The sequence below is a fragment of the Anser anser genome (genome assembly GCF_964211835.1).
Source record: "Anser anser genome assembly, contig: HAP1_SCAFFOLD_181, whole genome shotgun sequence".
NCBI classification, from domain to species: domain Eukaryota; kingdom Metazoa; phylum Chordata; class Aves; order Anseriformes; family Anatidae; genus Anser; species Anser anser.
This window is the reverse complement of record NW_028153796.1, coordinates 39,478-65,793: the sequence shown is the minus strand read 5'-3', so window position 1 is coordinate 65,793 and position 26,316 is coordinate 39,478. Positions and strand designations below refer to the sequence as shown.

At 57.2% G+C, this 26,316-nt stretch overlaps 5 protein-coding genes across 6 annotated transcripts; all 5 read right to left on the bottom strand.

Annotated features, from left to right (window-relative positions):
- Window positions 1–10: 10 nt before the first annotated feature.
- Window positions 11–4,507, bottom strand: LOC310891453 (uncharacterized protein). 2 transcript variants are annotated; one of them, XM_083853725.1, is made up of 7 exons: window positions 3,298–4,507; window positions 2,614–2,684; window positions 2,291–2,419; window positions 2,071–2,150; window positions 1,769–1,892; window positions 799–1,478; window positions 11–72 (listed from the first exon to the last, which is right to left on the bottom strand). In XM_083853725.1, exons 1-6 carry the CDS (start codon window positions 3,587–3,589, stop codon window positions 1,248–1,250), a joined length of 927 nt encoding a protein of 308 aa, XP_083709851.1. In that variant the 5' UTR covers window positions 3,590–4,507; the 3' UTR covers window positions 11–72; window positions 799–1,247. The 2 variants fall into 2 exon arrangements, with proteins under 2 accessions (XP_083709851.1, XP_083709850.1); XM_083853724.1 differs by lacking the exon at window positions 11–72 and having other exon boundaries at window positions 1,368–1,892; window positions 3,298–4,504.
- Window positions 4,508–7,643: 3,136 nt separating this feature from the next.
- Window positions 7,644–10,701, bottom strand: LOC310891429 (maestro heat-like repeat-containing protein family member 7). The gene is made up of 6 exons (XM_083853692.1): window positions 10,483–10,701; window positions 9,927–10,082; window positions 9,556–9,657; window positions 9,244–9,346; window positions 8,946–9,005; window positions 7,644–8,642 (listed from the first exon to the last, which is right to left on the bottom strand). The coding sequence occupies exons 1-6, from the start codon at window positions 10,558–10,560 to the stop codon at window positions 8,515–8,517; spliced, it is 627 nt and encodes a 208-aa protein (XP_083709818.1). The 5' UTR covers window positions 10,561–10,701; the 3' UTR covers window positions 7,644–8,514.
- Window positions 10,702–10,898: 197 nt separating this feature from the next.
- LOC310891428 (uncharacterized protein) lies at window positions 10,899–13,465 on the bottom strand. The gene is made up of 4 exons (XM_083853691.1): window positions 12,627–13,465; window positions 12,115–12,264; window positions 11,743–11,897; window positions 10,899–11,461 (listed from the first exon to the last, which is right to left on the bottom strand). Exons 1-4 carry the CDS (start codon window positions 13,086–13,088, stop codon window positions 10,975–10,977), a joined length of 1,254 nt encoding a protein of 417 aa, XP_083709817.1. The 5' UTR covers window positions 13,089–13,465; the 3' UTR covers window positions 10,899–10,974.
- A 156-nt stretch (window positions 13,466–13,621) lies between these two features.
- LOC310891425 (uncharacterized protein) lies at window positions 13,622–17,855 on the bottom strand. The gene is made up of 3 exons (XM_083853688.1): window positions 14,957–17,855; window positions 14,737–14,816; window positions 13,622–14,558 (listed from the first exon to the last, which is right to left on the bottom strand). Exons 1-3 carry the CDS (start codon window positions 15,065–15,067, stop codon window positions 14,138–14,140), a joined length of 612 nt encoding a protein of 203 aa, XP_083709814.1. The 5' UTR covers window positions 15,068–17,855; the 3' UTR covers window positions 13,622–14,137.
- A 2,747-nt stretch (window positions 17,856–20,602) lies between these two features.
- On the bottom strand, window positions 20,603–26,131 carry LOC310891442 (maestro heat-like repeat-containing protein family member 7). Its single transcript, XM_083853711.1, has 9 exons — window positions 25,622–26,131; window positions 24,830–25,404; window positions 24,411–24,548; window positions 23,990–24,166; window positions 23,434–23,589; window positions 23,063–23,164; window positions 22,751–22,853; window positions 22,453–22,512; window positions 20,603–22,149 (listed from the first exon to the last, which is right to left on the bottom strand). The coding sequence occupies exons 2-9, from the start codon at window positions 24,953–24,955 to the stop codon at window positions 22,022–22,024; spliced, it is 990 nt and encodes a 329-aa protein (XP_083709837.1). The 5' UTR covers window positions 24,956–25,404; window positions 25,622–26,131; the 3' UTR covers window positions 20,603–22,021.
- Between the last annotated feature and the right edge of the window lie 185 nt (window positions 26,132–26,316).

Genomic DNA, 26,316 nt, shown 5'->3' with positions numbered 1-26,316 from the left:
ATGGAAATGTCGCATCCTTCAAACTCTTGTGTGTCTCTGCGTAATTTTCCATGTCCTTTGTCAGCGAGCATTCTAAACAGGGGGAACACCGAAGAGTCAGTAGGGAAGAGCATCTTTGCCAACAAGCTTGCCAAATGGTGAAAAGCACTTTCACTAGGAATGGCTGAGGAGGGAGGCTCAGACCCATGCTGAGGAGAGTGGTGGGCAGGGATGTAAAGCACAGGGTGACGGCTGCTGGGAGCAAGAGGGACCTCAGGGATGATGCAGAAGGAGGAGAAGCAATGGCGCTGGGTGCCGTGGGGGTAGCAGCGTGTCACAGACCCCTTCTGCTCGGGGTCGGGATGTGCAGGAAGCTCCCTGCCATCTGCTTGCAAGACGGCAGGGAGCAAACAGTCAAGGAGAATTCTGGAGGGCGTCACCATCCCTGGTGATGCACGGCTGGCTCTGCTGTTCACTCCTCAGGGAAGATGTGGTTTGGGAAGTGGCAATCGATTGATGGCTTAGACTGGGGAATACCGCGAAACGGCGTGGTAGGTGATCTGGGGAGGGTTGAGAAGGACAGCAGCAGAGAACTGGTCCTGGACATGAGGTGAGCCTTTAGCTTCTGTGGAAAACGATAGCCAGAGTCCTGCGGGAAGCTGCTGTGAGGAGCAGAGGAGGTCAGGGACCCTGGCAGACTTTCATGGACAGCCTCCACCAAGCAAAAGAACAATCCTTCACAATACTCGGGGAAAAGAAGCAGACATACCAGCAGATGTCTGTGTGCAGACGGACGCTGCCCACCACACCTTCTCTTACCTCTTCCATCTGAGATGATTTTGTAGAAGCGAAAAAGAGCATCAAAAGCTGTGCAACTGACGGAATCTGTGCCACAGCTGACAATGAAGAGGTGGCCCAGCAGCTGGCCCAGGATGGGGATGTAGAGCTCTCTGGGATCATCGTGGCTGTCCTTGTGTTTTTGATTGTAGTCTGAGCTCTGGGGGAGGGAGGGAGGAGAGACAAAGGGCTTAGTGGAGGCAGAGCCGGCCCCTGAGAGAGCAGGGCCTGGGGAGGGAAGAGCAGGGGCAAAGGAGGGACGAAGAGCCTTGCTTCAGGGTGCTGAGGCCCTCACATGCACCCAGGCTTGCCTCGCAGGCACCCCTGAGTGGCAGGATGCTCTGGGATGCACGAAAGGGTCGGGAATTCCTTGTTCCTTACCTTGGCCACAAAATGTGAGAGGATGAAGTCACTCAGCCTCTCAATCCTCGTCACAGCTCTCTCACACACAGATGAGTTTTTGGAGCCAGCAAGGTCCAGCAGCACCTGCAAGGAGAGAAGTTGCTGGGCTGACAGGGGTCTGCAAATGTGACCTGAGAGGATTCTTTGGAAATTCTTTGCAAATGCCAAACCTCCAAGATATTCTGCAACTCTGCGCTGATGCTGGCGGTGGGACAGTTGCGTACGAAGGCCGCCAGCATGGGGTCCATGGCATTCATAGTCTGCAAGGAGGACAGATGATCACTGAATTATTTCTGTGGCCCTTCTCAGCCCCAGGAGCTGGCTCTGAGCCCCTCTGGAGCCCAGGGGTGGCTTTGGGGCTAAAAAGCTGCTGCGTGCAGACCTCCTGCAGCACAGGATCAGGCCAGGGAAGGGGAAGGGGAAGAAGGGATGAGGCTGGGAAAGCAAATCTGGGCCCCGGCCCTGCACTGCTCTCCAGTTGTCTCAGCACGGGGAAGCAAGGCAGCAGCTCAGCAGGACTGGGGGTGCCGGTACCTCGCCCAGCACATACCTTGGTGTAGAGCGCTCTTTCTGTCTCTGGCACATCCGACTCCGGAGGCAGAAAGAAGACGCTCCTGTAGCACGCGTTCCGGAGACTCTCCTTTTTGCCGTGCAGTGCTCTCGGCACGGTGTTGCTGAGGGAGAGAGAGAGAGGAGCCTGTTGGACGCAGTGCCTCGAGGCTTATGAAGGAGGACACGGACCTCCCTTGGCCAGGCATCCCTGGGAGGGACGGGCAGCCTCCCTGCCAGCTTCAGGGCCACCAGGACATTGCCCTGGGGATGTGCTGGCCCAACCAGGGGCTGGGCACTCACCTGAGGACGGCGATGGTCTCCATGGCCTTCTGCCGAAATTCTGTGCGCAAGCTGTCCATGGGCTCCTTTTCCAGCAGCGCCTGCAGAGCACAAGCGGGATGAGACCTTGCAGCCGCCGGCACCCAGCACCAGCAGAGCCAGCGTTGCCCCAGCCCCGGCCTCCCAGGGGGCTGGTGCCGGGGGTCTTGCCCCTTCCCCAACCCGCCGCACATCCTCTCACCATGATGTTCTCCACCAGCTTATTTTTGCGGCAGAAGGCATGCAAGTCCAGCGTCAAGCCCTTCTCCGAAACAGTTCTGCACAGAGCGCAGATTTTGCTGAGGAACAGCATCTTCTGCGCCTCCTTGTCCTGGCAGCCACAAAGACAGCAACAGAGCGTTAGGGGGACACCCACGGCCCGCAGGACCAAAGCCTTGAGGGGTCTGGAGCTGTGTGGGACGCCCGGAGGCCACGGCTCTGCCCAGCCAGCAGCCCTCCAGCAGCCCCGCAGCAGAGCCGTGGCAGCGCCAGGAGCACGGCTGCGATGCAAGCGGTTGCCGTTACCTTTTCTGTGCCGCGGACATAAGCCTCGATGAATTCCACGGATGTGTCTTTGCACAGTTTCCTTGCCTTATCTGGAAAGGAGGAAAGCAAAGAGTGCTGCAGAGAGGGGCTGAATGCAGGAGTGAGGAGAGGAAGGGCCCCAGCCCCAGAAGGACGTGGGGAGGCCGCGAGGATGCCCAGAGGCTGCAGGAGCTCTGCTGGGAAGAGAGGCTGAGGGAGCTGGGCTTGTGGAGCCTGGAGAAGGCTGCGGGGGGACCTCGCTGCGGCCTCCCAGTGCCCAAAGGGGCCTCCAGGAAAGCTGGGGGGGATCTTCATCAGGGAGTGCAGCGACAGGACAAGGGGTGACGGCTTTAACCTAAAAGAGGGCAGGTTTCTTTCGGTCAGGGAGGGATTTCTATCCTTCACGCCCAGGGTGGTGAGGCCCTGGCGCAGGCTGCGGTGCCCCCTCCCTGGCGCTGCCCACGGCCAGGCTGGGTGGGCTTTGGGCAGCCTGGGCTGGGGGGAGGCGTCGTGATCGCTGACGTCCCCCCCAGCCCAAAGCGTCCTGGGATTCTGTGGTGCTGTGGAGGAAGCTCAGCACCGTCGGGCCCACCCGCCGGGTTAGCCAGGAAAGGAGTCCTGGAGTCAAGCAGGGGTCTCGCTGTCCCCAACCCTCCCCACCCCATCCCCGTGACCCTGACTCACTGGGATCCAGCAGCTGCGACTCGTCCTTGCTGTCCGCTGCCGGGCTGCTTTCCGCGGCCGGGCTGCTTTCCGCGGCCGGGCTGCTTTCTGCGGCCGGGCTGCTGCCCTCTTCCAGCAAGCTGTCCTCTGCTGGCCGGCTGCTGCCCTCAGAAGACCAGGTCTCCTGCCAGGCCAGCCTGGGCTTCTTGGGGGGCATGCCTCCCTCCTCATCGGATTCAGAAGGAGACTTTGGCTTGCGAACACGGCCCTTCAGGATAAAACGGCGGCTCCTGTGGGCGGGCGGTTGCGGCATTGCGGGACGTGGGCTGTGCTCGGGGACTCCTCGAAGGCCCTGTGCTCCTGCCCTGTCCGTCACTGCCGTGCACCGACACTGAGGGTCCGAGCCACGGCTGCACTCTTATAAGGCGGACCCCTGGGGTGTCATCAGGTGATGTCACAAAGGGTCCCAGTGTGACACGCGCCTGGGCTGGGTGGGTCCCGGGCGCCCGGGCGCCGTACGTTCGCGGGCGGCACCAAGCTGGGCAGGAGGGTTGATCCGCTTGAGGGCAGGAAGGCTCTGCAGAGGGATCCGGACAGGCTGGATCGACGGGCCGCATCCAGCTGCGTGGCATTCAAGGCCAAATGCTGGGCGCCACACTTGGAATCCTAGAATATCCCGAGTTGGAAAGGGGCAGACCTGAAGGGATGAAAGACACGGTCTCCTGATGGCTCTTGAGCAGAAGGCGCCCCGAGACACGCGCCTCAAGCCAGCCAGCAATTGGCCACTGCGCAAAGCTCATCATTAGCGTTGTAGCCAAGTTAATTTATCTCCACCTTGCTCACCTGGCATCAGCCAATTTTTCACCCTAAACAGCATGTATTTATCTAGCTGTACAACGGACATTTTGTCCAGAAGGATACTGAGAGAAACAGTATTGAAAACTTGATGGAAATCCAAAACCTGGCTTCCCTTGGTCAACTAGATGGGTGACGTTGTCATAAAAGGAAATTAAGTTTGTTAAACAGGACTTTCCCCTCATGAACCTTGGTGGGCTGTGACCAATGACTGCGTTGTCTTTCAGGTGTTTTTCAGTAACGCCCAGGACAGTTCTCTCCATATTTTCACTAGGCTCTGAAGAGAGACTGGCAGGTCCGTAATTATCAGGCTCTTCTTTCTTGCCCTTCTTGAAAGCTGTCACAACGATTGCCAGCCTAGTGTCAACTTGGACCTCTCTGGGCTCCCAAGACCGTTGAAAAATAATTGAGAGAGGTCTCACAAGGACATTATCATAGAATCATAGAATCGTAGAATATCCCGAGTTGGAAGGGACCCATAAGGACCATCTAGTCCAACTCTTGGCACCGCACAGGTCTGCCCAAAGTTTAGACCGTGTGACTAAGTGCACAGTCCAATCGCTTCTTAAATTCAGACAGGGTTGGTGCAGTGACTACGTCCCTGGGGAGCCTGTTCCACCATGCGACCACCCTCTCGGTGAAGAACCTCTTCCTGATGTCCAGCCTAAGCTTCCCCCGCCTCAGCTTAACACCATTCCCGCGGGTCCTATCACTGCTGTTTACGCTGAATAGGTCACCTGCCTCTCCACTCCCCTTCGCGAGGAAGTTGTAGAACGCGACGAGGATTAGTCGGCCCTCTGAGAACCCTGGGATGAATCCCCTCAGGCCCCATAGACTCATATGCATCCAGGGTGGGCTTGGCTGGGAGGTTTTTGTTACTGCAGTCACGGCCCTCCAACTCTGGGCCCCTTGGGTCCCAGAGCCCATCACTGCTCTTGAAGACAGAGGCGACAAAGGCATTAAATGTCTCTGCTTCACCTGTGTCCCTGCTTGTGAGGTGACCAGCCTCATCAAGTAACGGACCGATGTTTCCTCTAGTCCTCCTTTTGCTGTTAACATATTCAATACATATATAGAGAGAGATGGATATATGTCTGTGTTGTCGCCCACAGTACTAGCCAGCTTCACCTCTGAGCTTTGGCCGCACGAATTTTCTCCCGACAGAGGCGAACAGCACCTCTGTAGCCCTGCCACGTCACCCGACCTCGCTTCCAGTGGCCACACGCTTTCTTTTTCCCCTTAAGCTCTAGAAGAAGATCCCTGCTCAGCCAAGCTGGCCTTCTGCCCCGCCTGCTTGACTTCCGACATTTTGGAATCGCCTGCTCCTGTGCTCTTAGGAGGTGGCGCTTAAAAAGATGGACCCCGATACCTTCCCAAGCAGCTTCTCAGGGGACCTTCCCAACTAGTTCCCTCAGCAGCCTGAAGTCTGCCCTCCCCGTGTCCAGAGTTCACAGAACTGGAGGGGTTGGAAGGGACCTCAAGAGACCATCGGGTCCAACCCCCCTGCCAAAAGCAGGTTTTGTGGCAGTTTTCCTCCTGTCACCAAAGATTTTAAACTCAACTGCTTCCTGATTGCCATGGCCAAGATGGCCGCCGATCACCACTTCCCATGGGGCTGTGGCCTCTCAGATTATTTTTGCCTATGTTGTCCTGGTTCCAGTTAGGACACAGTTAATTTTCCTCACAGTAGCTGGTAGGGTGCTATGTTTTGGATTAGGCTGAGAAGAGCGCTGGTAACATGCTGATGCTGTGATTGTCGCAGAGCAGTGTTTACACCAGGCCAAGGCCTTTTCGGCTTCTCGCTCTGTCCTGCCAGCGAGCAGGCTGGGGGTGCAGCAGGAGCTGGGAGGGGACAGAGCCAGGACAGCTGACCCAAACCGGCCAAAGGGGTATTCCATACCATCTGGCGTCATGCTAAACAATATATGGGGGTGGCTGGCCGGGGTGGGGGGCCGGCTGCTCGGGGATAGGCTGGGCATCGGTCAGCGGGTGGTGGGCAATTGCATTGTGCATCACTTGTTTCGTACACATTATTATTATTAATACTATTATCACTATTATCATTATTATTGTTATTATTATTTTCCTGTCTTAATAAACTGTCTTTATCTCAACTCACAGGCTTCACTTTCCCGTTTCTCTCCCCCATCCCAGAGAGGGAGGGGGGAAGGTGGGCGAACGGCTGTGTGGTGTTCAGCTGCCGGCCGGGTTAAACCACAACACCTTCACAAAAGAATGACTGTAGAAGTATTTTATACTGATAGACAGGCAATTAAAAATGATAGTGTTATTATTAATCCATATCATATGAACTCAATGAGAAATGATGAGGATCTTGGTAAGGAAACAATTAGACAGACTGCTGATAGATGGACAAGCTGGGCTGCTTCTACCTGAAGCTCAAAGCAGCAACTGGGTCTGTGAGAGCAGTCTAATGATCAAAGAGTAAGGGGAGGGCAAACCAGGAGAACCAAGGGAAGTGCATAGGTCCAGACAGGCGGCTGGAAAGGGGACATTCAGCAGGGTCTGTTTAATCAAAACTTGTGGATGTGCCTGGAAGGTGAGGGAGCACACCATGCTAGACAAAGCGATGACAATGCAAGTACAGGTGAACTTCAGGATTTCTTCTCCAGCGATGAATATACATCCTGAAAATTCACATTTCTTCATGATAGAAATTACACACAAAGCGTGTAATGTTTTATAAAAAGGATTGAAACATTTGAGGTGACGAGTAGTTGCTCTTTTACCCAAGTACTAAAGAAATTACTGGGTATTCAGGCAGAGCTCTGCTGTCAAGACAGTAAGCAAGCAGGACATGCGAGAGACCAGAGCCCTTTGGAGGATGCAGATGGAGCCAGGTGGAGATACCAGAGCATGTCCACTGCCAGCAGTGGTCTTTGTCCCAATAACGCCAGCCCAGCCCAACACATGAGACCCCTTCAAAGACAACACCCTTGTTCAGTGGGTTCTTGGGATTCACCTAAAGTTGAAATGGCCACTGGAAGACCCAATATACTCTCCCTTATTCCTAGTTAGCAGCTGAACAGCCATTTACCATCAGGGGTCATCTGTGGCAATCTCAGGCTGAAAGACTCAAGAGCAGGACACTTCAAAGGGCTGAGGCAGAACCCATCAGCTTACCCCAGTTTGTGAATCATCCCCTTCCAACAGGGATATGAAAGTAAATAGTGTGAAATGACCCGTCAGGTCAATGCACAGAGTACGGGACAGTCCTACATACTGTGCTGTAGTGGTAGAAGGCAAAAAGCATTGCATTGTGCCTCTGTGATTCAGATAATCACAGGTTATCTGAAAAATCACGTTGGACGATTTCCTGTACTTATTTTTCTTTATTATTATTTCCCAGGTACTATGATTTGATTTCTCCTTCTTCTTCTTCTCCTTCTTCTCCTTCTTCTCCTTCTTCTTCTTCTTCTTCTTCTTCTTCTTCTTCTTCTTCTTCTTCTTCTTCTTCTTCTCCTTCTTCTTCTTCTCCTTCTTCTTCTCCTTCTCCTTTCTACTAATTATTCTTTTTTTTCCCCTCATTATTTCATTTTCCTTTAGAACGAGGCTTCCAGTAGAGATAACGAAAATAAAGAAAGCATCAGAACTTCACTGGTCTCAGCTGCCATCTCTTCCCATCTCCTCTGGAGCTGGGGGAGCAGCTCCAGCATGCAGGAGGGGCTCGGGTCCAAGAGCCCAGCTGCCACATGGAGGAGCAGCCCCGGTGGCCCTCGGGGCTCCACCTCACTGCCCGCTGGGCTCTGCCTCTCTGCTGCCTTTGGGTCGGGGCTGCTGCTTCCCTGGAGCCATGGCCATGGCCAGCAGCAGGACGTGGCCTTTTCACTGCTGCTCTCTTTCGGCTTCCACATTGTGATTCTTGTCCCTGGATAAGCCCTCAGATCTCATGTATGTTGGTGACACTCCTGTTGTCTCTACAGTGACATCCCTGTGGCTGCAGGCAGCAGCAGGCAATGTGCAGCCCCGGGTCACAGCTGGCCTCCCTGCTAGCAGCACAGTAACAAAAGGGGCTGCTCAGGGCAAACCCAGAAGCCTGGAAGCCTCTTCCAAATGTGGCCTGGAGCTATTAAAGAAATGTGTGGACTTGGTGCTAAGGGCCGTGCTTTTGTGGTGGGCCTGGTAGTGTTAGCTGACGGCTGGACTTGAGCTGAAGGGCCTTTTCCAACCGCAGCGGTTCTGTGACTCTTTCATTGAGTAGGCACCAAGCAGTCACCGGGCCCAGGGAAAAGACGTCCTTGGTAGCCTCCAAGTTAGCTCAGCGTCACGGCACCGAGTCACTTGGAAGGAGCTGCTGGAATAATGAGACAAGAACCCGGTTCTATTAAGATATATATTGATGTTTTGAGGAGTGCTGCGTGGCTAGCAGCACCACAGCTGTCGAAATCTCCGTCCTGACGTTCTGTTACGCCTTGACGCCAGGATCATGATGGTCTGAGCTGCCAGGCATCTGACCATGGGTTCCACATCCTTCCCTGAAGACCGGAGGACTGCCAAAGAAAGAAGAGCAGAGATGAAAACCCACTCCTTGCAGAGATCCCCAGGCATCCCCTGCAGACCATGCCAGCCCCACTCGACTCTTCCCTTTCGACACTCAACCCTTTCAGCAGCACTGCCCAACTCCAGGCTGGGAGGGCATTCCCTGACATGCCGGGCTCCCCCGTCTCCTCTCCCTCCTTCCTATGCCTGCATTGCTCCTCCGCCCCGAAGCATTTCCCTGGAGCAGGGCAAGGCATGGGGGCCTCTGCCCCTGTCCCCCCAGCCCTAGCACACACACCACTGCCCTCACTCACCGCTGATGATTTCATTCTGCTTCTCCTCGCTCTGGTCCCCGGAGTAGCGCGCAGCAAGCCCTAGACACAGAGTTCCCATCAGAGCCCCGCTCCCCAGCACGCTCCCAGCAGCGCAGCCCCTGGCCTGGCCAGCCAGGCTGTGCCCCCTCCTGCACCCCAGCAAGGTCATTGCCCGAGGGGGGCTGGAGCAAGGGCCCAGTCGGGGGGCTCTGGGGGCAACAGGGCTGCGCCTCGCTGCCAGGGCAGTGCCTGGGGCTGCCAAAGGCTGCCCAAAGAGGGACCCAGGGGCTGGGCTCACCAATGAACCTGACGGCCTCAAGTCGCAAGACGGTCTGCGAGTCCTGCAGGTAGGGCTGGCTCTGCTGCAGGTATTCTTCTACTCTGCCTCCGTCCTGCTGCAGCTGGAGAGAGAACACAAGGTCACGGGGCTTGCAGACCCTCCCCAGGGTCTCCTCCAGCATCCTGGGGGCAGGGAGGGCAGAGGGGCCTGCAGAAGAGCCCCCTGGGGCTCTGTGCTGGAAGGAAGGGAGCGAGGATGCGGCTGCAGGCAGCGGGCTCTGGCCGGGCACGTTTGCCCAGCTGGGGCTGGGGCCTGTGGGGTCGTCCTTACCAAGCACTCCCCGATCCTCCAGGTCTGTTTTGTCTGGGCCAAGTGCTTGAGTTCTTTGCGTCGCAGAAACTCTGCAGCGACGACGAGAGCTTCCCCAGAGGCCTGTGGAGCAGCAGAGGTTGGGACATGGCAGCACAGCCTTGGGAAGGAGACCCTCTGTCCCCTCCTCTTGGCAGGGCTGCGAGCCTTTCCCAGCGCGTTCCGGGAGGCTGTGGTGGGGGACGGCGTGCACGGGGTTCCATGGCCAGGGCAAGGACACGGGACAGCCGCCATCGGAGGCAGCTCACGCTGCCGGCCAGGGATCCCCCAGAGCGTCCCTGTGGTGTCGGCACACCCTCGCCCACGTAACTGGTCAGCTCTGAGATCTGTACCTTTGCTACGCTCTCACTCTGGTCTCTCATCCGAAAGTAGAGTGGGAGAAGGCTGCTGTGCACTGTCCTCTTCAGTGCCCTCTTCCTTTGCCGCAGCACAGCCTCCGTCACGGCTTGGAAGAGGCAGATGGAGTGCTCCCGCACCTGGCTGGACTCCTGGCAGGGAGGAGGACAGGATGAATTTCAGCAACAGCTGCTGCCCGCCCATGGGGAGCAGGGGCATTAGCGTGGCTGACGCGAAGGGAGATCGCAGAACTGGGAGATGCTTCGGCGCTGGATCCTTCCCAGAGGAGCTGCTCAGCAGCCCTGCCGGGGCAGCTGCAAGGCCTGGTGCCCGTGAAAGGCAACGCAGTCGGTTGCCAGCACAGGCTGCCCGCCAGCCACCCCACTTTCGCCACCGGCCGCACCAGCCATGTCCAAGCAGAGCTCCCCAGCGGCTGGGCTGACGAGGAGACTGGCGAGGCCCTGCCTGAGTGCTGCCCACAGGGCCGGGCTGAAGGGCAGCCCTCATTACAGGGGGCCCAGCTGAGGGCTCGGGCTCCCGCAGCACACTTACGTGGTCAAAGAGTGGCAGGAGCTTCTCAGCCAGCTGCAGAGCCGTGCGACCGGCCTCTCTCCTCTCCACACGAGCCATCACGTTCCGCAGCACAAGCAGGGCCTTCAGCACGACGTCTGCGCTGGTGTCCTGCAGGGCCTCCAGGATGTCTGGCAGCACGACCTGAATTTTTCTTGCCTGTAGGAAAGACACAGTTTCCCTTCCGTGAAGCCGTGAGAGACCACCCTGGGCAAAGGGCTCTGGTTCCTGAGCACCAGCCTCCTGCCTTGCTTCCTGGCAGCTGGCATGGCAATCGCCTCCTGCAAGCAGTGGCCGCGGGCGCACTACAGGGATGCGGGGAGAGCAACGGGGAGGGACGGGAGGGCAGAAGAGCAAAGCCCCAGGCTGCCAATATGGCTTTGCTTGACGATGGCCCGCTCACCTTCTCAGGGCTCTCTGACACGGTGGAGAGCCCTTTGAGAGCCATCAAGCGCATCGCTGGGCTTGGGTGCTTCAGGTAACTCTGCAGGTGCACTGGGTTACCAAACTCCTCTTCCGAAACGTGATTCTGGGCCAGCATCTGCAAGAAAGAGCAGGGGGAGCCTGGCAGGGCCTGCAGGGCTCCCTGCAGCCTCTTCTTCTCCCGCCTTTGGGCAGGGATGGAGCAGCGCGAGCTGGCACCAAAGGCACCAGGCGCGGCTGGTTACGGGGGCTTGCCGGCCCTGCCGGCCCCAGGGACGATGTGTCCGTACGCCCTGGGGGAGCTGGCAGGTTGGGGGTAGATGGGGACAGGGCTGTGCCTGTGTGCCTGAAGGGCCACGCGCAGCCCTGCTGGGAGCAAGGTTTCATCTGGGAACTCACAGCCAAGCGACGGATGCAGGTGTCTTCTGTGACCGCGGTGCACCAGTTGCGCAGTGGCAAGTCTTCCATCAGCGCGTTTAAAACCTTCTGCAAGGTCTGCGGCATTGCCAGGACCACCTCCCACATGCCCAGGGCAGTGCTGCAAGCACAGAATACTCTGTCAGTGGGGCTGCCTCAGCCGCAGGGCCACGGCCCGGGCCAGCCCCGTAGGACCCAGGCTGTCCTGCAGCCCCTGTGACTTGGGGAGCGCTGGGGGCCCAGCCTGGGCAAGCAGGAAGGGTCTGAGCTGGCGTTCCCTGGGGGCAGGGGGGCTCTGGGCTGCCTTGGACAGCTGGGCTGCTGCAGCCCTGGCTGGCCCAGTGGGGCTGGAACACGTTGGTGGGATGGAGGGCTGTGCTGGTGGAGTGACAGGCTGCTGACCTGTCACTTGGCGGGGAGAACTGCAGCAGGTTCTTGACTTCTTCCCTGGACATCAGGTTGGTCAGCTGGAGAAGCAGGGAGTCCAGGCAGCGCCGCGCTGATGCCGTGTGGATGCTGTCCAGGTTTTTTCTGATGCGCTCCATGATCGTTGGCACCTGGGGGGACAAGGTGGGAATGGTGTGTCCACCGGACTGCAGCCATTTCCACAGCTGCCACTGAAACCTTGGCCCCTTCCATTGCTCTCTGCTGCCTTCACGTGGCTTCTGGAGCCCAAGAGACCTCGATGTGCGAGGGAGGCAAGGAGGGAGGGAGGGATGGAGGAACAACGCCTGAAAGAGCTCAAGGGCAGGGCAATGGCCACAGGCCACTTACATCTGTCAGCCAGTACTTGGGGTCCTCCAAGGCTGTGTCCAGCACGCTGCAGGCGCCCTGCTTGTCATGGACGCTGGAGTCTTGTAAAGCTTCAAGGGCTGTGAGGATGATGTCCAGCCTCTCAGAAGGGAAGAGGTATCCTCCAAACGCCTGTGGGAAGGAGGAGGGGAGGGAGGACATGCCGCACTGAGTGTCCCAAGGGTGCTGCTTAGCTGAGCAGCAAGGGCAGCTCCGGAGAGAGGGCCCTCAGGGGGAGGGAGTGAGGATGGGGCGTACGGGGACAGAGTGCTGGCCCTGCAGGTAACCAGGGCTTGCTGGTGGCCAGGAGGGCTGGAGCTGCTGCCGGGACACAGGGGAGCAGCCTTCGCATAGCCCCAGCTTCGGGACAAGAGGAACCCTCTCACCAGGGCGAGGGAGGCCGTGCCAGCCCCAGCGGTTCTGGACCCCTTTGCTCACACGAGTTGCCTGCTGATGCTACGGACAAGATTCCCAGCAAGGCCAGAGCTCATTACCTTGGCAATCTCACAGGGAAAGGACATTACAATCAATGGAAATGTCGCATCCTTCAAACTCTTGTGTGTCTCTGCGTAACTTTCCATGTCCTTTGTCAGCGAGCATTCTAAACAGGGGGAACACCGAAGAGTCAGTAGGGAAGAGCATCTTTGCCAACAAGCTTGCCAAATGGTGAAAAGCACTTTCACTAGGAATGGTTGAGGAGGGAGGCTCAGACCCCTCAGTAGGTGAGGAGAGTGGTGGGCAGGGATGTAAAGCACAGGGTGACGGCTGCTGGGAGCAAGAGGGACCTCAGGGATGATGCAGAAGGAGGAGAAGCAATGGCGCTGGGTGCCGTGGGGGTAGCAGCGTGTCACAGACCCCTTCTGCTCGGGGTCGGGATGTGCAGGAAGCTCCCTGCCATCTGCTTGCAAGACGGCAGGGAGCAAACAGTCAAGGAGAATTCTGGAGGGCGTCACCATCCCTGGTGATGCACGGCTGGCTCTGCTGTTCACTCCTCAGGGAAGATGTGGTTTGGGAAGTGGCAATCGATTGATGGCTTAGACTGGGGAATACCGCGAAACGGCGTGGTAGGTGAGCTGGGGAGGGTTGAGAAGGACAGCAGCAGAGAACTGCTCCTGGACATGAGGTGAGCGTTTAGCTTCTGTGGAAAACGATAGCCAGATTCCTGCGGGAAGCTGCTGTGAGGAGCAGAGGAGGTCAGGGACCCTGGCAGACTTTCATGGACAGCCTCCACCAAGCAAAAGAACAATCCTTCACAATACTCGGGGAAAAGAAGCAGACATACCAGCAGATGTCTGTGTGCAGACGGACGCTGCCCACCACACCTTCTCTTACCTCTTCCATCTGAGATGATTTTGTAGAAGCGAAAAAGAGCATCAAAAGCTGTGCAACTGACGGAATCTGTGCCACAGCTGACAATGAAGAGGTAGCCCAGCAGCTGGCCCAGGATGGGGATGTAGAGCTTTCTGAGATCTTTGTGGCTGTCCTTGTGTTTTTCATTGTAGTCTGAGATCTGGGGGAGGGAGGGAGGAGAGACAAAGGGCTTAGTGGAGGCAGAGCCGGCCCCTGAGAGAGCAGGGTCTGGGGAGGGAAGAGCAGGGGCAAAGGAGGGACGAAGAGCCTTGCTTCAGGGTGCTGAGGCCCTCACATGCACCCAGGCTTGCCTCGCAGGCACCCCTGAGTGGCAGGATGCTCTGGGATGCACGAAAGGGTCGGGAATTCCTTGTTCCTTACCTTGGCCACAAAATGTGAGAGGATGAAGTCACTCAGCCTCTCAATCCTCCTCACAGCTCTCTCACGCACAGTTGAGTTTTTGGAGCCAGCAAGGTCCAGCAGCACCTGCAAGGAGAGAAGTTGCTGGGCTGACAGGGGTCTGCAAATGTGACCTGAGAGGATTCTTTGGAAATTCTTTGCAAATGCCAAACCTCCAAGATATTCTGCAACTCTGCGCTGATGCTGGCGGTGGGACAGTTGCGTACGAAGGCCGCCAGCATGGGGTCCATGGCATTCATAGTCTGCAAGGAGGACAGATGATCACTGAATTATTTCTGTGGCCCTTCTCAGCCCCAGGAGCTGGCTCTGAGCCCCTCTGGAGCCCAGGGGTGGCTTTGGGGCTAAAAAGCTGCTGCGTGCAGACCTCCTGCAGCACAGGATCAGGCCAGGGAAGGGGAAGGGGAAGAAGGGATGAGGCTGGGAAAGCAAATCTGGGCCCCGGCCCTGCACTGCTCTCCAGTTGTCTCAGCACGGGGAAGCAAGGCAGCAGCTCAGCAGGACTGGGGGTGCCGGTACCTCGCCCAGCACATACCTTGGTGTAGAGCGCTCTTTTTCTCTCTGGCACATCCGACTCCGGAGGCAGAAAGAAGACGCTCCTGTAGCACGCGTTCCGGAGACTCTCCTTTTTGCCGTGCAGTGCTCTCGGCACGGTGTTGCTGAGGGAGAGAGAGAGAGGAGCCTGTTGGACGCAGTGCCTCGAGGCTTATGAAGGAGGACACGGACCTCCCTTGGCCAGGCATCCCTGGGAGGGACGGGCAGCCTCCCTGCCAGCTTCAGGGCCACCAGGACATTGCCCTGGGGATGTGCTGGCCCAACCAGGGGCTGGGCACTCACCTGAGGACGGCGATGGTCTCCATGGCCTTCTGCCGAAATTCTGTGCGCAAGCTGTCCATGGGCTCCTTTTCCAGCAGCGCCTGCAGAGCACAAGCGGGATGAGACCTTGCAGCCGCCGGCACCCAGCACCAGCAGAGCCAGCGCTGCCCCAGCCCCGGCCTCCCAGGGGGCTGGTGCCGGGGGTCTTGCCCCTTCCCCAACCCGCCGCACATCCTCTCACCATGATGTTCTCCACCAGCTTATTTTTGCGGCAGAAGGCATGCAAGTCCAGCGTCAAGCCCTTCTCCGAAACAGTTCTGCACAGAGCGCAGATTTTGCTGAGGAACAGCATCTTCTGCGCCTCCTTGTCCTGGCAGCCACAAAGACACCAACAGAGCGTTAGGGGGACACCCACGGCCAGCAGGACCAAAGCCTTGAGGGGTCTGGAGCTGTGTGGGACGCCCGGAGGCCACGGCTCTGCCCAGCCAGCAGCCTTCCAGCAGCCCCGCAGCAGAGCCGTGGCAGCGCCAGGAGCACGGCTGCGATGCAAGCGGTTGCCGTTACCTTTTCTGTGCCGCGGACATAAGCCTCGATGAATTCCACGGATGTGTCTTTGCACAGTTTCCTTGCCTTATCTGGAAAGGAGGAAAGCAAAGAGTGCTGCAGAGAGGGGCTGAATGCAGGAGTGAGGAGAGGAAGGGCCCCAGCCCCAGAAGGACGTGGGGAGGCCGCGAGGATGCCCAGAGGCTGCTGGAGCTCTGCTGGGAAGAGAGGCTGAGGGAGCTGGGCTTGTGGAGCCTGGAGAAGGCTGCGGGGGGACCTTGCTGGGGCCTCCCAGTGCCCAAAGGGGCCTCCAGGAAAGCTGGGGGGGGATCTTCATCAGGGAGTGCAGCGACAGGACAAGGGGTGACGGCTTTAACCTAAAAGAGGGCAGGTTTCTTTCGGGCAGGGAGGGATTTCTATCCTTCACGCCCAGGGTGGTGAGGCCCTGGCGCAGGCTGCGGTGCCCCCTCCCTGGCGCTGCCCACGGCCAGGCTGGGTGGGCTTTGGGCAGCCTGGGCTGGGGGGAGGCGTCGTGATCGCTGACGTCCCCCCCAGCCCAAAGCGTCCTGGGATTCTGTGGTGCTGTGGAGGAAGCTCAGCACCGTCGGGCCCACCCGCCGGGTTAGCCAGGAAAGGAGTCCTGGAGTCAAGCAGGGGTCTCGCTGTCCCCAACCCTCCCCACCCCATCCCCGTGACCCTGACTCACTGGGATCCAGCAGCTGCGACTCGTCCTTGCTGTCCGCTGCCGGGCTGCTTTCCGCGGCCGGGCTGCTTTCCGCTGCCGGGCTGCTTTCCGCTGCCGGGCTGCTTTCTGCGGCCGGGCTGCTGCCCTCTGCCAGCAAGCTGTCCTCTGCTGGCCGGCTGCTGCCCTCAGAAGACCAGGTCTCCTGCCAGGCCAGCCTGGGCTTCTTGGGGGGCATGCCTCCCTCCTCATCGGATTCAGAAGGAGACTTTGGCTTGCGAACACGGCCCTTCAGGATAAAACGGCGGCTCCTGTGGGCGGGCGGTTGCGGCATTGCGGGACGTGGGCTGTGCTCGGGGACTCCTCGAAGGCCCTGTGCTCCTGCCCTGTCCGTCACTGCCGTGCACCGACACTGAGGGTCCGAGCCACGGCTGCACTCTTATAAGGCGGACCCCTGGGGTGTCATCAGGTGATGTCACAAAGGGTCCCAGTGTGACACGCGCCTGGGCTGGGTGGGTCCCGGGCGCCCGGGCGCCGTACGTTCGCGGGCGGCACCAAGCTGGGCAGGAGGGTTGATCCGCTTGAGGGCAGGAAGGCTCTGCAGAGGGATCCGGACAGGCTGGATCGACGGGCCGCATCCAGCTGCGTGGCATTCAAGGCCAAATGCTGGGCGCCACACTTGGAATCCTAGAATATCCCGAGTTGGAAAGGGGCAGACCTGAAGGGATGAAAGACACGGTCTCCTGATGGCTCTTGAGCAGAAGGCGCCCCGAGACACGCGCCTCAAGCCAGCCAGCAATTGGCCACTGCGCAAAGCTCATCATTAGCGTTGTAGCCAAGTTAATTTATCTCCACCTTGCTCACCTGGCATCAGCCAATTTTTCACCCTAAACAGCATGTATTTATCTAGCTGTACAACGGACATTTTGTCCAGAAGGATACTGAGAGAAACAGTATTGAAAACTTGATGGAAATCCAAAACCTGGCTTCCCTTGGTCAACTAGATGGGTGATGTTGTCATAAAAGGAAATTAAGTTTGTTAAACAGGACTTTCCCCTCATGAACCTTGGTGGGCTGTGACCAATGACTGCGTTGTCTTTCAGGTGTTTTTCAGTAACGCCCAGGACAGTTCTCTCCATATTTTCACTAGGCTCTGAAGAGAGACTGGCAGGTCCGTAATTATCAGGCTCTTCTTTCTTGCCCTTCTTGAAAGCTGTCACAACGATTGCCAGCCTAGTGTCAACTTGGACCTCTCTGGGCTCCCAAGACCATTGAAAAATAATTGAGAGAGGTCTCACAAGGACATTATCATAGAATCATAGAATCGTAGAATATCCCGAGTTGGAAGGGACCCATAAGGACCATCTAGTCCAACTCTTGGCACCGCACAGGTCTGCCCAAAGTTTAGACCGTGTGACTAAGTGCACAGTCCAATCGCTTCTTAAATTCAGACAGGGTTGGTGCAGTGACTACGTCCCTGGGGAGCCTGTTCCACCATGCGACCACCCTCTCGGTGAAGAACCTCTTCCTGATGTCCAGCCTAAGCTTCCCCCGCCTCAGCTTAACACCATTCCCGCGGGTCCTATCACTGCTGTTTACGCTGAATAGGTCACCTGCCTCTCCACTCCCCTTCGCGAGGAAGTTGTAGAACGCGACGAGGATTAGTCGGCCCTCTGAGAACCCTGGGATGAATCCCCTCAGGCCCCATAGACTCATATGCATCCAGGGTGGGCTTGGCTGGGAGGTTTTTGTTACTGCAGTCACGGCCCTCCAACTCTGGGCCCCTTGGGTCCCAGAGCCCATCACTGCTCTTGAAGACAGAGGCGACAAAGGCATTAAATGTCTCTGCTTCACCTGTGTCCCTGCTTGTGAGGTGACCAGCCTCATCAAGTAACGGACCGATGTTTCCTCTAGTCCTCCTTTTGCTGTTAACATATTCAATACATATATATATATATATTTATATGTCTGTGTTGTCGCCCACAGTACTAGCCAGCTTCACCTCTGAGCTTTGGCCGCACGAATTTTCTCCCGACAGAGGCGAACAGCACCTCTGTAGACCTGCCACGTCACCCGACCTCGCTTCCAGTGGCCACACGCTTTCTTTTTCCCCTTAAGCTCTAGAAGAAGATCCCTGCTCAGCCAAGCTGGCCTTCTGCCCCGCCTGCTTGACTTCCGACATTTTGGAATCGCCTGCTCCTGTGCTCTTAGGAGGTGGCGCTTAAAAAGATGGACCCCGATACCTTCCCAAGCAGCTTCTCAGGGGACCTTCCCAACTAGTTCCCTCAGCAGCCTGAAGTCTGCCCTCCCCGTGTCCAGAGTTCACAGAACTGGAGGGGTTGGAAGGGACCTCAAGAGACCATCGGGTCCAACCCCCCTGCCAAAAGCAGGTTTTGTGGCAGTTTTCCTCCTGTCACCAAAGATTTTAAACTCAACTGCTTCCTGATTGCCATGGCCAAGATGGCCGCCGATCACCACTTCCCATGGGGCTGTGGCCTCTCAGATTATTTTTGCCTATGTTGTCCTGGTTCCAGTTAGGACACAGTTAATTTTCCTCACAGTAGCTGGTAGGGTGCTATGTTTTGGATTAGGCTGAGAAGAGCGCTGGTAACATGCTGATGTTGTGATTGTCGCAGAGCAGTGTTTACACCAGGCCAAGGCCTTTTCGGCTTCTCGCTCTGTCCTGCCAGCGAGCAGGCTGGGGGTGCAGCAGGAGCTGGGAGGGGACAGAGCCAGGACAGCTGACCCAAACCGGCCAAAGGGGTATTCCATACCATCTGGCGTCATGCTAAACAATATATGGGGGTGGCTGGCCAGGGTGGGGGGCCGGCTGCTCGGGGATAGGCTGGGCATCGGTCAGCGGGTGGTGGGCAATTGCACTGTGCATCACTTGTTTCGTACACATTATTGGTAGGAGTACTATTATTATTATTATTATTTTCCTGTCTTAATAAACTGTCTTTATCTCAACTCACAGGCTTCACTTTCCCGTTTCTCTCCCCTATCCCAGAGAGGGAGGGGGGAAGGTGGGCGAACGGCTGTGTGGGGTTCAGCTGCCGGCCGGGTTAAACCACAGCACAGTGTTCTTCTTTTGGCATCACACTGCCCACCACATCCCACAGACCCCAGGAAAAGCCCCGAAGCAGACATGGGTGTGCAGGATCTCCCCTCCAGTAGCTGGTATCAGGCCTTGGCCCTCCTGCTTCATCAAAATATTTCTCATCACAGTGCCTTTGACTATCTGTAATCATGGCCTCCAATTATCTGCTCTAACAAGTTCTTGGGGAGACTCTCTTAGTAACGGCCCTCAGCGGGGCCCGTTAACACTCCAAGTCACTTCAGCTTTTTCTTCTGACTTTACTTTCTCAATCGCTTGCATCATTCTCCTCTCGGTACCTGAGCTTCATAAATTCAGCACCAAAATACACCGTGGAACTCATTAAAATGAAGAAACTCCTAACGCTTCTTACATAGTTTTGTTCAAGACTTGTACAGCTAATTGGAGAGCTTTCATGGTGTAGTTAAGGAGGAAGATTTCAAAGAGCACCTAATAAAATTTTTTTCTCATCTTAAAGGGTGCGTTTAGTTTAATTTCGGTTTGGAGCATTTCAGTTCACTAATTGATATTGATCCAGGGTGTCTCCTTTGGGGAACTGCATAGATAGGAAAAGCAGACTCTTGAGATCTGACACTGCATGGACAACCTTGCTCCTCCCCACCCCAGCCCTGACATTTCTCCCATTGTCTACTTGGTGCTTGCACCACTTTTCCTTACACCACACTTCTGCACCAAAGTCTGCAGCTGGATGTTACAGCTCCTTTGCACCAGCTCCCACCTGCTTTCCTTAGACACCTGGCTGCACTCAGGTGCAGAAGGGTTTTTCCTATTTCCAGCCAAAGAACGTGAAAACACACTGCAATTATCCAGAAAACAAAGCAAGCTCATCGTGTATGCCTCCTGTGACGTTTACCTTCACAAAAGAATGACTGTAGAAGTATTTTATACTGATAGACAGGAAATTAAAAATGATAGTGTTATTATTAATCCATATCATATGAACTCAATGAGAAATGATGAGGATCTTGGTAAGGAAACAATTAGACAGACTGCTGATAGATGGACAAGCTGGGCTGCTTCTACCTGAAGCTCAAAGCAGCAACTGGGTCTGTGAGAGCAGTCTAATGATCAAAGAGTAAGGGGAGGGCAAACCAGGAGAACCAAGGGAAGTGCATAGGTCCAGACAGGCGGCTGGAAAGGGGACATTCAGCAGGGTCTGTGTAATCAAAACTTGTGGATGTGCCTGGAAGGTGAGGGAGCACACCATGCTAGACAAAGCGATGACAATGCAAGTACAGGTGAACTTCAGGATTTCTTCTCCAGCGATGAATATACATCCTGAAAATTCACATTTCTTCATGATAGAAATTACACACAAAGCGTGTAATGTTTTATAAAAAGGATTGAATCATTTGAGGTGACGAGTAGTTGCTCTTTTACCCAAGTACTAAAGAAATTACTGGGTATTCAGGCAGAGCTCTGCTGTCAAGACAGTAAGCAAGCAGGACATGCGAGAGACCAGAGCCCTTTGGAGGATGCAGATGGAGCCAGGTGGAGATACCAGAGCATGTCCACTGCCAGCAGTGGTCTTTGTTCCAATAACGCCAGCCCAGCCCAACACATGAGACCCCTTCAAAGACAACACCCTTGTTCAGTGGGTTCTTGGGATTCACCTAAAGTTGAAATGGCCACTGGAAGACCCAATATACTCTCCCTTATTCCTAGTTAGCAGCTGAACAGCCATTTACCATCAGGGGTCATCTGTGGCAATCTCAGGCTGAAAGACTCAAGAGCAGGACACTTCAAAGGGCTGAGGCAGAACCCATCAGCTTACCCCAGTTTGTGAATCATCCCCTTCCAACAGGGATATGAAAGTAAATAGTGTGAAATGACCCGTCAGGTCAATGCACAGAGTACGGGACAGTCCTACATACTGTGCTGTAGTGGTAGAAGGCAAAAAGCATTGCATTGTGCCTCTGTGATTCAGATAATCACAGGTTATCTGAAAAATCACGTTGGACGATTTCCTGTACTTATTTTTCTTTATTATTATTTCCCAGGTATTTCTCCTTCTTCTTCTTGTTCTTCTTGTTCTTCTTCTACTACTTCTTCTTCTTCTCCTTCTTCTCCTTCTTCTCCTTCTTCTTCTCCTTCTCCTTTCTACTAATTATTCTTTTTTTTCCCCTCATTCTTTCATTTTCCTTTAGAACGAGGCTTCCAGTATAGATAACGAAAATAAAGAAAGCATCAGAACTTCACTGGTCTCAGCTGCCATCTCTTCCCATCTCCTCTGGAGCTGGGGGAGCAGCCCCAGCATGCAGGAGGGGCTCGGGTCCAAGAGCCCAGCTGCCACATGGAGGAGCAGCCCCGGTGGCCCTCGGGGCTCCACCTCACTGCCCGCTGGGCTCTGCCTCTCTGCTGCCTTTGGGTCGGGGCTGCTGCTTCCCTGGAGCCGTGGCCATGGCCAGCAGCAGGACGTGGCCTTTTCACTGCTGCTCTCTTTCGGCTTCCACATTGTGATTCTTGTCCCTGGATAAGCCCTCAGATCTCATGTATGTTGGTGACACTCCTGTTGTCTCTACAGTGACATCCCTGTGGCTGCAGGCAGCAGCAGGCAATGTGCAGCCCCGGGTCACAGCTGGCCTCCCTGCTAGCAGCACAGTAACAAAAGGGGCTGCTCAGGGCAAACCCAGAAGCCTGGAAGCCTCTTCCAAATGTGGCCTGGAGCTATTAAAGAAATGTGTGGACTTGGTGCTAAGGGCCGTGCTTTTGTGGTGGGCCTGGTAGTGTTAGCTGACGGCTGGACTTGAGCTGAAGGGCCTTTTCCAACCGCAGCGGTTCTGTGACTCTTTCATTGAGTAGGCACCAAGCAGTCACCGGGCCCAGGGAAAAGACGTCCTTGGTAGCCTCCAAGTTAGCTCAGCGTCACGGCACCGAGTCACTTGGAAGGAGCTGCTGGAATAATGAGACAAGAACCCGGTTCTATTAAGATATATATTGATGTTTTGAGGAGTGCTGCGTGGCTAGCAGCACCACAGCTGTCGAAATCTCCGTCCTGACGTTCTGTTACGCCTTGACGCCAGGATCATGATGGTCTGAGCTGCCAGGCATCTGACCATGGGTTCCACATCCTTCCCTGAAGACCGGAGGACTGCCAAAGAAAGAAGAGCAGAGATGAAAACCCACTCCTTGCAGAGATCCCCAGGCATCCCCTGCAGACCATGCCAGCCCCACTCGACTCTTCCCTTTCGACACTCAACCCTTTCAGCAGCACTGCCCAACTCCAGGCTGGGAGGGCATTCCCTGACATGCCGGGCTCCCCCGTCTCCTCTCCCTCCTTCCTATGCCTGCATTGCTCCTCCGCCCCGAAGCATTTCCCTGGAGCAGGGCAAGGCATGGGGGCCTCTGCCCCTGTCCCCCCAGCCCTAGCACACACACCACTGCCCTCACTCACCGCTGATGATTTCATTCTGCTTCTCCTCGCTCTGGTCCCCGGAGTAGCGCGCAGCAAGCCCTAGACACAGAGTTCCCATCAGAGCCCCGCTCCCCAGCACGCTCCCAGCAGCGCAGCCCCTGGCCTGGCCAGCCAGGCTGTGCCCCCTCCTGCACCCCAGCAAGGTCATTGCCCGAGGGGGGCTGGAGCAAGGGCCCAGTCGGGGGGCTCTGGGGGCAACAGGGCTGCGCCTCGCTGCCAGGGCAGTGCCTGGGGCTGCCAAAGGCTGCCCAAAGAGGGACCCAGGGGCTGGGCTCACCAATGAACCTGACGGCCTCAAGTCGCAAGACGGTCTGCGAGTCCTGCAGGTAGGGCTGGCTCTGCTGCAGGTATTCTTCTACTCTGCCTCCGTCCTGCTGCAGCTGGAGAGAGAACACAAGGTCACGGGGCTTGCAGACCCTCCCCAGGGTCTCCTCCAGCATCCTGGGGGCAGGGAGGGCAGAGGGGCCTGCAGAAGAGCCCCCTGGGGCTCTGTGCTGGAAGGAAGGGAGCGAGGATGCGGCTGCAGGCAGCGGGCTCTGGCCGGGCACGTTTGCCCAGCTGGGGCTGGGGCCTGTGGGGTCGTCCTTACCAAGCACTCCCCGATCCTCCAGGTCTGTTTTGTCTGGGCCAAGTGCTTGAGTTCTTTGCGTCGCAGAAACTCTGCAGCGACGACGAGAGCTTCCCCAGAGGCCTGTGGAGCAGCAGAGGTTGGGACATGGCAGCACAGCCTTGGGAAGGAGACCCTCTGTCCCCTCCTCTTGGCAGGGCTGCGAGCCTTTCCCAGCGCGTTCCGGGAGGCTGTGGTGGGGGACGGCGTGCACGGGGTTCCATGGCCAGGGCAAGGACACGGGACAGCCGCCATCGGAGGCAGCTCACGCTGCCGGCCAGGGATCCCCCAGAGCGTCCCTGTGGTGTCGGCACACCCTCGCCCACGTAACTGGTCAGCTCTGAGATCTGTACCTTTGCTACGCTCTCACTCTGGTCTCTCATCCGAAAGTAGAGTGGGAGAAGGCTGCTGTGCACTGTCCTCTTCAGTGCCCTCTTCCTTTGCCGCAGCACAGCCTCCGTCACGGCTTGGAAGAGGCAGATGGAGTGCTCCCGCACCTGGCTGGACTCCTGGCAGGGAGGAGGACAGGATGAATTTCAGCAACAGCTGCTGCCCGCCCATGGGGAGCAGGGGCATTAGCGTGGCTGACGCGAAGGGAGATCGCAGAACTGGGAGATGCTTCGGCGCTGGATCCTTCCCAGAGGAGCTGCTCAGCAGCCCTGCCGGGGCAGCTGCAAGGCCTGGTGCCCGTGAAAGGCAACGCAGTCGGTTGCCAGCACAGGCTGCCCGCCAGCCACCCCACTTTCGCCACCGGCCGCACCAGCCATGTCCAAGCAGAGCTCCCCAGCGGCTGGGCTGACGAGGAGACTGGCGAGGCCCTGCCTGAGTGCTGCCCACAGGGCCGGGCTGAAGGGCAGCCCTCATTACAGGGGGCCCAGCTGAGGGCTCGGGCTCCCGCAGCACACTTACGTGGTCAAAGAGTGGCAGGAGCTTCTCAGCCAGCTGCAGAGCCGTGCGACCGGCCTCTCTCCTCTCCACACGAGCCATCACGTTCCGCAGCACAAGCAGGGCCTTCAGCACGACGTCTGCGTTGGTGTCCTGCAGGGCCTCCAGGATGTCTGGCAGCACGACCTGAATTTTTCTTGCCTGTAGGAAAGACACAGTTTCCCTTCCGTGAAGCCGTGAGAGACCACCCTGGGCAAAGGGCTCTGGTTCCTGAGCACCAGCCTCCTGCCTTGCTTCCTGGCAGCTGGCATGGCAATCGCCTCCTGCAAGCAGTGGCCGCGGGCGCACTACAGGGATGCGGGGAGAGCAACGGGGAGGGACGGGAGGGCAGAAGAGCAAAGCCCCAGGCTGCCAATATGGCTTTGCTTGACGATGGCCCGCTCACCTTCTCAGGGCTCTCTGACACGGTGGAGAGCCCTTTGAGAGCCATCAAGCGCATCGCTGGGCTTGGGTGCTTCAGGTAACTCTGCAGGTGCACTGGGTTACCAAACTCCTCTTCCGAAACGTGATTCTGGGCCAGCATCTGCAAGAAAGAGCAGGGGGAGCCTGGCAGGGCCTGCAGGGCTCCCTGCAGCCTCTTCTTCTCCCGCCTTTGGGCAGGGATGGAGCAGCGCGAGCTGGCACCAAAGGCACCAGGCGCGGCTGGTTACGGGGGCTTGCCGGCCCTGCCGGCCCCAGGGACGATGTGTCCGTACGCCCTGGGGGAGCTGGCAGGTTGGGGGTAGATGGGGACAGGGCTGTGCCTGTGTGCCTGAAGGGCCACGCGCAGCCCTGCTGGGAGCAAGGTTTCATCTGGGAACTCACAGCCAAGCGACGGATGCAGGTGTCTTCTGTGACCGCGGTGCACCAGTTGCGCAGTGGCAAGTCTTCCATCAGCGCGTTTAAAACCTTCTGCAAGGTCTGCGGCATTGCCAGGACCACCTCCCACATGCCCAGGGCAGTGCTGCAAGCACAGAATACTCTGTCAGTGGGGCTGCCTCAGCCGCAGGGCCACGGCCCGGGCCAGCCCCGTAGGACCCAGGCTGTCCTGCAGCCCCTGTGACTTGGGGAGCGCTGGGGGCCCAGCCTGGGCAAGCAGGAAGGGTCTGAGCTGGCGTTCCCTGGGGGCAGGGGGGCTCTGGGCTGCCTTGGACAGCTGGGCTGCTGCAGCCCTGGCTGGCCCAGTGGGGCTGGAACACGTTGGTGGGATGGAGGGCTGTGCTGGTGGAGTGACAGGCTGCTGACCTGTCACTTGGCGGGGAGAACTGCAGCAGGTTCTTGACTTCTTCCCTGGACATCAGGTTGGTCAGCTGGAGAAGCAGGGAGTCCAGGCAGCGCCGCGCTGATGCCGTGTGGATGCTGTCCAGGTTTTTTCTGATGCGCTCCATGATCGTTGGCACCTGGGGGGACAAGGTGGGAATGGTGTGTCCACCGGACTGCAGCCATTTCCACAGCTGCCACTGAAACCTTGGCCCCTTCCATTGCTCTCTGCTGCCTTCACGTGGCTTCTGGAGCCCAAGAGACCTCGATGTGCGAGGGAGGCAAGGAGGGAGGGAGGGATGGAGGAACAACGCCTGAAAGAGCTCAAGGGCAGGGCAATGGCCACAGGCCACTTACATCTGTCAGCCAGTACTTGGGGTCCTCCAAGGCTGTGTCCAGCACGCTGCAGGCGCCCTGCTTGTCATGGACGCTGGAGTCTTGTAAAGCTTCAAGGGCTGTGAGGATGATGTCCAGCCTCTCAGAAGGGAAGAGGTATCCTCCAAACGCCTGTGGGAAGGAGGAGGGGAGGGAGGACATGCCGCACTGAGTGTCCCAAGGGTGCTGCTTAGCTGAGCAGCAAGGGCAGCTCCGGAGAGAGGGCCCTCAGGGGGAGGGAGTGAGGATGGGGCGTACGGGGACAGAGTGCTGGCCCTGCAGGTAACCAGGGCTTGCTGGTGGCCAGGAGGGCTGGAGCTGCTGCCGGGACACAGGGGAGCAGCCTTCGCATAGCCCCAGCTTCGGGACAAGAGGAACCCTCTCACCAGGGCGAGGGAGGCCGTGCCAGCCCCAGCGGTTCTGGACCCCTTTGCTCACACGAGTTGCCTGCTGATGCTACGGACAAGATTCCCAGCAAGGCCAGAGCTCATTACCTTGGCAATCTCACAGGGAAAGGACATTACAATCAATGGAAATGTCGCATCCTTCAAACTCTTGTGTGTCTCTGCGTAACTTTCCATGTCCTTTGTCAGCGAGCATTCTAAACAGGGGGAACACCGAAGAGTCAGTAGGGAAGAGCATCTTTGCCAACAAGCTTGCCAAATGGTGAAAAGCAC

Bases quoted from the DNA above. Each gene is read 5' to 3' on its own strand.
- LOC310891453 (XM_083853724.1), bottom strand. From the start codon at position 3,589: ATGCCGCAACCGCCCGCCCACAGGAGCCGCCGTTTTATCCTGAAGGGC. The intron at 2,685-3,297 runs GTGAGTCAGGGT...CCTCCTTTCCAG, and splicing joins GTCGCAGCTGCTGGATCCCA to ATAAGGCAAGGAAACTGTGC. The intron at 1,893-2,070 runs GTGAGTGCCCAG...TCTCTCCCTCAG, and splicing joins GAGACCATCGCCGTCCTCAG to CAACACCGTGCCGAGAGCAC.
- LOC310891429 (XM_083853692.1), bottom strand. From the start codon at position 10,560: ATGGCTCGTGTGGAGAGGAGAGAGGCCGGTCGCACGGCTCTGCAGCTG. The intron at 10,083-10,482 runs GTAAGTGTGCTG...CCTCCCTGCCAG, and splicing joins TCCTGCCACTCTTTGACCAC to GAGTCCAGCCAGGTGCGGGA. The intron at 9,658-9,926 runs GTACAGATCTCA...GCTGCTCCACAG, and splicing joins AGAGTGAGAGCGTAGCAAAG to GCCTCTGGGGAAGCTCTCGT.
- LOC310891428 (XM_083853691.1), bottom strand. From the start codon at position 13,088: ATGGTGACGCCCTCCAGAATTCTCCTTGACTGTTTGCTCCCTGCCGTC. The intron at 12,265-12,626 runs GTAATGAGCTCT...TCCTTCCCACAG, and splicing joins TTCCCTGTGAGATTGCCAAG to GCGTTTGGAGGATACCTCTT. The intron at 11,462-11,742 runs GTCAGCAGCCTG...CTGTGCTTGCAG, and splicing joins TTCTCCCCGCCAAGTGACAG to CACTGCCCTGGGCATGTGGG.
- LOC310891425 (XM_083853688.1), bottom strand. From the start codon at position 15,067: ATGCTGTTCCTCAGCAAAATCTGCGCTCTGTGCAGAACTGTTTCGGAG. The intron at 14,817-14,956 runs GTGAGAGGATGT...TGTGCTCTGCAG, and splicing joins AGCTGGTGGAGAACATCATG to GCGCTGCTGGAAAAGGAGCC. The intron at 14,559-14,736 runs GTGAGTGCCCAG...TCTCTCCCTCAG, and splicing joins GAGACCATCGCCGTCCTCAG to CAACACCGTGCCGAGAGCAC.
- LOC310891442 (XM_083853711.1), bottom strand. From the start codon at position 24,955: ATGTGGGAGGTGGTCCTGGCAATGCCGCAGACCTTGCAGAAGGTTTTA. The intron at 23,165-23,433 runs GTACAGATCTCA...GCTGCTCCACAG, and splicing joins AGAGTGAGAGCGTAGCAAAG to GCCTCTGGGGAAGCTCTCGT. The intron at 22,150-22,452 runs GTGAGTGAGGGC...TTTCTTTGGCAG, and splicing joins GCAGAATGAAATCATCAGCG to TCCTCCGGTCTTCAGGGAAG.